This window comes from Myotis davidii, unplaced genomic scaffold (assembly GCF_000327345.1).
Source record: "Myotis davidii unplaced genomic scaffold, ASM32734v1 scaffold370, whole genome shotgun sequence".
Taxonomy (NCBI): domain Eukaryota; kingdom Metazoa; phylum Chordata; class Mammalia; order Chiroptera; family Vespertilionidae; genus Myotis; species Myotis davidii.
This window is the reverse complement of record NW_006288615.1, coordinates 8118823-8125489: the sequence shown is the minus strand read 5'-3', so window position 1 is coordinate 8125489 and position 6667 is coordinate 8118823. Positions and strand designations below refer to the sequence as shown.

At 61.9% G+C, this 6667-nt stretch overlaps 1 protein-coding gene across 1 annotated transcript in view; it reads right to left on the bottom strand.

The window, feature by feature from the left end:
- CROCC2 (ciliary rootlet coiled-coil, rootletin family member 2) overlaps positions 1-6667 on the bottom strand; it is a 74088-nt gene that overhangs the window by 62109 nt on the left and 5312 nt on the right. Inside the window, 4 exon segments of the mRNA XM_015561813.1 lie at positions 100-265; positions 1536-1642; positions 3698-3967; positions 4749-5015. Coding sequence (XP_015417299.1) covers positions 100-265; positions 1536-1642; positions 3698-3967; positions 4749-5015 — 810 coding nt within the window.

The following is a 6667-nucleotide window of genomic DNA, read 5'->3' as shown; positions in this document are numbered from 1 at the left end:
CTGTGGCCTCCCCTGTCCTGGTCCCTGCGGCCCATGCCCCCAGCAGCCACGGGCACTGGAGCAAGTATCCCTGCCAATGGGTGGAGGCCGAAGGAGCACCTGTCTCTCGGTCCAGCGCTGAGCCTCCCTCAGCTCCAGCTCGCCCCTCAGGTGGAGCACGCTGCCCGTCGTCCTGGCCAGCTCCTCAGCCAGCGCGTCGTTGGCCTTCTTCATGTGCTCCAGCTGTTCCCTCAGAAGCGTGTTCACCTGGGAGAGGCCGGTGCTCCTGGACGGCGGGAACCACAGTGGTGGTGTGGGCGGGTGGCTCTGCTTAGAGAGGCTCGGAGACCCGGCCCTGAACCTCCTGGGCCCAGCCGATACCAGCTCAGGGTGCAGCTCCCTGCATGCCCCTAAGCAACACTGATCATATGCAGTGGATCCCCAATGGCCCCCAAACTGGGCCAACATCTGGATGCCACCCTGCCCCCCTCTTTCTCCCCTCTGAGCTTTCCTGGCTCTGCCCCCACAACTATGGTGGGCTCATCAATCCTAGGTGCAGAGGTGAACCCCGAGACAAGAAAGAGGGGCAGGGCTGGGAGCCCTGGTGAGGGTACCAGGGCTAGGGGGTGGTGCCGTCCCTGCAGCGGGGCAGGTGAGAACAGGAAGGGGCAGCCCCCACCGTGACCTGGGGGCCTTCTCCACCCAGGACAGGACTGTGCGTGGAGGGATGCCAAACCCACCCTCCAGAGCCAGTATCTCCCTGCCAGGTGGCGAGGCCATGGCAGGGCATTTTCTGCTCCTGGGGTGTGAGCCTCCACTCAGATTATGCCCCCCTCAAAACTAGTTTGCAAAGGGCTTCCCGGCACTCTCCTCCCTTTCCAGTCCCCTAGGATGGGCGAGCGCAGGAAGTGGAAGAACTCCACAGGCCTGAACCTCCCCAGAGGGCTCAGCTCCTCTGGGCAGAGAGCTGGAGGGGTGCCCTGCCCTTCTGACCATGTCCTGAGGCTTGGGGGTCCAGGGGTGCAGGGGCTACCTCTGCGAGGCGAGGGTATCACACATGCTCACCACAGTGAACAAATGGGCCCCTGACCATGAAATCAGAGTGACCAAGGCCAAAGGAGCTGGGAGTCAGGCCCAGAGCATGAAGAGTGGGTTTGAGGACAGCACATGGGCACCCCAGGACAGGCTTGGCCACCCGAGGGCCATAGTTCGCTGCAGTGCTGGCCAGAGCACCAGCCATAGCAGGCATCAGGGGTCTGGGGGGGCAGACTCGAGGAGTAGGGTCAGGGAGACCCTCACAGCCTGTTGGACCTGCACCCTACGCCCGAGGCCATCAACTCCCCATTCTGCTCTACGCCCTCCTTCCCCTGCCTGCTCTCCCCCCGACCCCAACCCCAAGCCCTAAAGCCTGCAGCTGACTCTTACAGGCAAATTCGATTTAGAGCCACTTTGGGAGCAGGTTGGCCCTCAGCTTTAAGGCACAGTGGGGTCTACTGCCTCTTGAGGTGATGGCTGAGCTCCCTGCAGCCCTGACTGCTGTGCCTGCCTGGCCTCACCTCTGCTCTGCAGCCTCCAATTGGCCCAGTGCCTCTTCCAGGTCCACGCTGTGCTCCAGCTCTGACCTCCGCAGCCGGGCCTCGGTGGTCTGTAGCCGGGCCTGCAGCTAGAGGGGAGCATTAGCCCACCTGGAGGGCAGCTTTGGCACAAAGCCCTCCCAAGGGGGTGGGGTCAGGTGGGGTCAGGTGGGGTCTGGGTCTGGAGAAGCTCAGGCCCCTCCACTGGATGGGTCAGATGGATGGGCATCCACACCCTGGCCCTGTGTCGAGGGGTGTGTGGCCAGCTTAGGAGGTGGCCTCCAGGGTCTGCATTGGCCACATAGGGGGCAGGACAGCCAGTTGCAGAGCAGGCCTGGGGTCACCCTCTATGACAGTGAATGAGCTTGGGGCCCCACCTTCTGGCTGCCCCTCCTGCCTATGCTCACACCTCTGCTTCTCCCAGCACCACAGCCAGCAGGTGAGTGGGGACCACACCCACCATGTGTGGGCCAGGCCTGCCCCAGAGCCTGAGCAGATGGGGACCCTGGGGCTCTGAGGGGGAAAGCAGATGCAGGTCCCTACAAGATGCGCTGACTCAGAGCACACTCTGGGGTGTTGGGGGAGGGAACTCAGGCCCTGCAGGCAAGATGGTGGGGGGCTGAGAGATATGAAGGTCAGGAGAGCAGAGGCCACACCTGTGGCATGACCTGAGGACCTGGGACCAGGTGTGTGGGGAGGTGAGTGTCCCTTCCTCAGCCACCAGCTGGGTGAGAGAGGAGGGGCCACAGGTCCCGAATGGATCTAGGGGCGGGAGGAAAGGTTGCCACTAGGGTTGGGGACATCAGGAAACAGTCACACCGGCCACCCTGACCCCCACCCACCCAGGTAACTTGCAGGAGGCTCAGCCTCTTTGGTGCTGAACAAGGGAGCCCGGGCGTGGGCTGAGCTGCTGAGTCTGTGAGTTCAGATCTGACTCATGAGGTTTGCTAATCTGTCCACAGGATTTCTGCGGCCTCTATTCCCACTGGCCGGTTCCCAACATCTCCCCACCCTGTGCTAGGAACATCCCCCACCCCCATGGCCAGCGGGCCACAGACAGCCCCGGGAGGGCAGGCGAGCTCACAGAGTGTTCTCCATGCTCCTGCCCTGGACCCCATGAGAAGGACCCTCGCCTCACAGCCCTGCCCCGGGCCCCCAGGCGGTGCAGGCAACCATGAGAATAGGAGTCCACAGTGTGGGAGTCGGGGCAGAGGGCACCCTACCCTGGGGCCCTCGGGCACTTAGCACAGAGCACTGGTCACTGGTGGTGGTCTCAGCCCCAGTAACGGCAACAGGGCCCTGGACACTCTGGCTGCTCTGAGCCTCTGTTTGCTCGTCTGGAAAGTGGGATCATCTATCCAGAGACACATGGAGCAAGGTGTCTCTGAAGATAGCAAAGGCAGGTGCTGGGCCAACCCAGCAAGGCCTCTGAGCCCCCCACACTGTGGGCTGGGCCCCCCCTTGCCCAGTCATGCCTCAGAAGCCATCATGTCTGGGGGTGGCAGAAATGGGAGAGGCTCTGAGTAAGTATCTTCACTTCTCTGCCTTAGTTTCCCCACATATACAATGGAAGCCTGCCTTTCCCCCCCCTTCCCACCCCCTGAACTTTGTAACCAAATCGGCCTCTGGCTGCAGCTTGCCGGACACCCTGGAAGGAACAGAGGATGGAGGACCCAGGCCAAGGGTCACAGCTGTTCCTCAGCTGTCAGGAGGGGTGGGGGCTGGGGCTGAGCCAATTCTCCACAGGCTGGGGCTGAGTATTGGGGCCAATTCAGCATGACTCCCTCCAAAGGGCTTGTTTCCTTCCGCTCGCCGCCCGCCCTCCTGGGGCAGGTGCTGACTGAGGGCTGGTGCTGGGCTCACCTGGGCTAGTCGCTGGGCCAACAGTCAGGACTGATCAGGCCGCCCCCACAGGGCTTCTGGGCAGGCGGGCACAATTCAATGCCTTAGCTGGGCTGTGAGCCTGGGGCGGCCTGGCACCATCCTGCCCTCACCTTCCACCTCCAGCCCAGGGTTTGGATTGCGTGGCTGAGGTACATCCTAAGACTCGATGCTGCTGCCAGTCCCAATGGGTGACCGCCTCAACCTGGGCCTGGCTGCCACCCCCCTCCCTGGCCTGCCACGTGCCTATTATGAACACTTACCCGCTCGCTGACCAGGTGGTACCTGCTGGCCAGCTCGTCCCGCTCGGCGCCCACCTGTGCCAGTAGGTCCTCCAGCCGGGACAGCTCCTCCTGCAGGAGCTCACTCTCCTCCTGCACCTGGGCTGAGGCTCCTGGTGGCTCCTGCACCCCTGCAGGTGGCACCGGGGTCAGCCATAGCCCCCTGTCTCTATGGTGGCACTGAAGGCTGTTCTGACCCAGGGGACCGGATGTGGGGGAGGTAGACTTCACCCCCTGGGCCTCTCCTGCTCTCTGGTCAGTGGGCCTTCTCCTGCCTCCCGGCCTTTTACAACATCCTCACCTCAAACACAAACGGATGCCCAGGGTGAGCCCCAAACCAATTACAACGAGTGGGGGTTCCCCAGCCCTGGGAAACTGTGGGAACTGCTGATTCAGTGAAATCAGATCCCATCCCTGAATAATGAGTTGCTTTTCCAACCACACGCAGGGTTTCTCTTTCCTTAATACACCCTAGTGAGCTCTCAGTTCCTTTAGAGGGCAGCACGGACCCTCAGTTCAGAAGGGGCCCTGGGACCCAGGGGGGTGCCAGACTGGTTTGGAGTTATGAGCACCTCTGAGGCCCAGTGGCTGGGTGGCCTGGTGCAGGAGCCCAGCCTCAGGCCAGTTCCTCAGCTGAAAGTATGACAATAGGCTGGTGCCTCGAGGGGGCCTGCAGGGTTGGGTGAGGCAGCTCTTGGGGTAGGGGCGGAATGGGGGAGGGGGGCTGATCAGCATCTGTTTCCTGAGTGTCAACCCTAAGGGTTTTCCCTCATCTAATGAAAAACAAATGTGGATGAAACCAAGACTGGCGCTCACAAATGTTTCACAAACACAAATGCAGTGCTGGCTTGGGCAGGTCCCTGTGGCCTAGTAGTGAGGACAAAGTGGGTATGACACATGACCCCCTGGGCCTCCCTATGGAAGGGTGTGGTTCTGAGGCCCTTCACACGGGACGATGACAGGTCAGCAGGGGCCCAGTAGGGGACAATGTGGGCTTGACTCCCTGAAGCTCGACTGCGGCTGATGGCTAGGCAGCTCCCCTGGTGTCCCCTCACCCCCATCACCTCTTCCGACACCTCTATTCACCTTGGGGTGGCTCCTCACCCAGGCTGCTGGCCACGATCTCACGGATTCGGGCAGGCAGGGTGGTGGGCGAGGCCTGCCAGCCTTCCCCACGCACGGTCAGCGCCCGGTCTTCTTTGCTGGCTGTGGGGCTCAGGACAGTGTCCTCCAGCCTCTGAAAAACACCCACCCAGAGACACCTGGTGCTGGCAGGCCCTTGAACAGCTTCCAGGCACCCCTGTATGAGCTCAGTTCATGAGGGTGAGGGGTGACCATAGAGCTCTCCCACAGCAGAAAATGCCCTGGAGAGGACTGGGTGAGGCTGAGGTCACCCAAGACATGTGCTTTGGTTTCTCCACTGTACAGTGGCGTGGCGCCCTGCCTGTCCTGGCACCACTCGGTGAACCAATTAGCAAGTACGGAGAAGGGCCTGTCCAAGAACAGCTAGCCTAGGTCCTCACCACGCCCGTCCTTTGGCACTACTTCCCCTCTGAGGGGCTGGGCTGAGCCCTCACATGTGCACCTCTCCAGTGGTGCTGGGAGGAAGGGCAGTGTGAGGAGAGCGAGGTGGCCCTCCTCCCTAGCCTCCAGAGCAGCTGACCTGCCTTGAAAGAGTCCAAAGAGGCCTGGAAGTGGGCAGCAAATTCAGGTCCGGGGCTTCTGGCACTCTGAGCTGACACTGGCTTGGCCTGGGGAATCTTTGCTCCACCGAGTCAATAGCAGGGGGAGGGCCTGGTCTTGGGGTGCCCAGACTAGGCAGGGGTCTTTCTGTCTGGGTCTCATTGTGGCGCTGACTGTGGGGAGGATGGTCAGGGGCCTTTGAACTCAGAGGGTGAGGGTATAGCCATTTAAAACCAGAGGAAGCTGTGGATGTGACAGGTGCCAGATAAGATCACGCAGGAGTAAGGCAGATCTTGGCCACCCGCCCTGCCATAGTCAGGATGTCTGCTTTAGGGCAGGGAATTAAATATGAAAGGGTGACCTGACGATTCTCAAGGGGTTCTGAGGTGGATGTCCACTCGCAGTGACTCTCCAGGGTGGCAAAACAGGGCCCTGCTGTCACCCCACCCCCGCCCCCAAGTCCCAGACTTACCAAACTGCCTTGGGCCCAGATACCCCCTCCACTGGAGTCCTCTCCCTCTGGCCTCTCAGTGCTTCCCCCACCAGGTGACCCCCAAAATCTCTCTTCCAGCCCAGGGTCCTGGTGAGTGACCACTGGCCTCCTCCCTGCCCGTCCTTCCTCCTCTGACTTCTTTCCAGTTCTCCCTGAAGATCCTCTCCAGTCTAGACCCCTCTGCCCGGCTCTGACCTCATGCCCGGCTGGCTGGTGGAAGCAGAGGGCTTCCGGGGTGCCCTCCTGCTCCCCAACCTTGTGGCCCCGATTCACTTTCCCTCGGGCCTCTCGTCCTGAGACCCCAGCCTGGAGTCTTCGGTGCACATCCACCTCAAATGCTCCTGGTCCTGACTCTCCATCCGGACCAAACTGTCAGTCCCCCCAAAACCTGGCTCCTGCATGACATCTGGTGAGGCCGGTTCTGATCCCCAACAGCAGCCCACCATGGGCAGCCGCTGAACAAACGCCTGAGACTGAATTCCACCGCTGCCCGTGGAGTGAGAGCCCTGGTCCCGGTCCCGGTCCCCCGGAATCAACCGAGCCCTGCTTCAGGCTGGAGCCTTACTCTTCACCCTGGGTTTGAATTTTAGTCCCCTGGGAGGTCCTGGGGAGGAGCCTTCGCTCCACATCCCCCCACATGACCCCCTCAAGCCCTGCTCTGGGCCGGCGTGAGCAGTCTGGGGAGGGAAGGGGAGGCCAGGCCTCCTCTGGGCCAAGCGAGGACCGGGCGCCAAGACCACCAACCGCCTCTCCTGTGCGCCTGGGAGGAGAGGCGC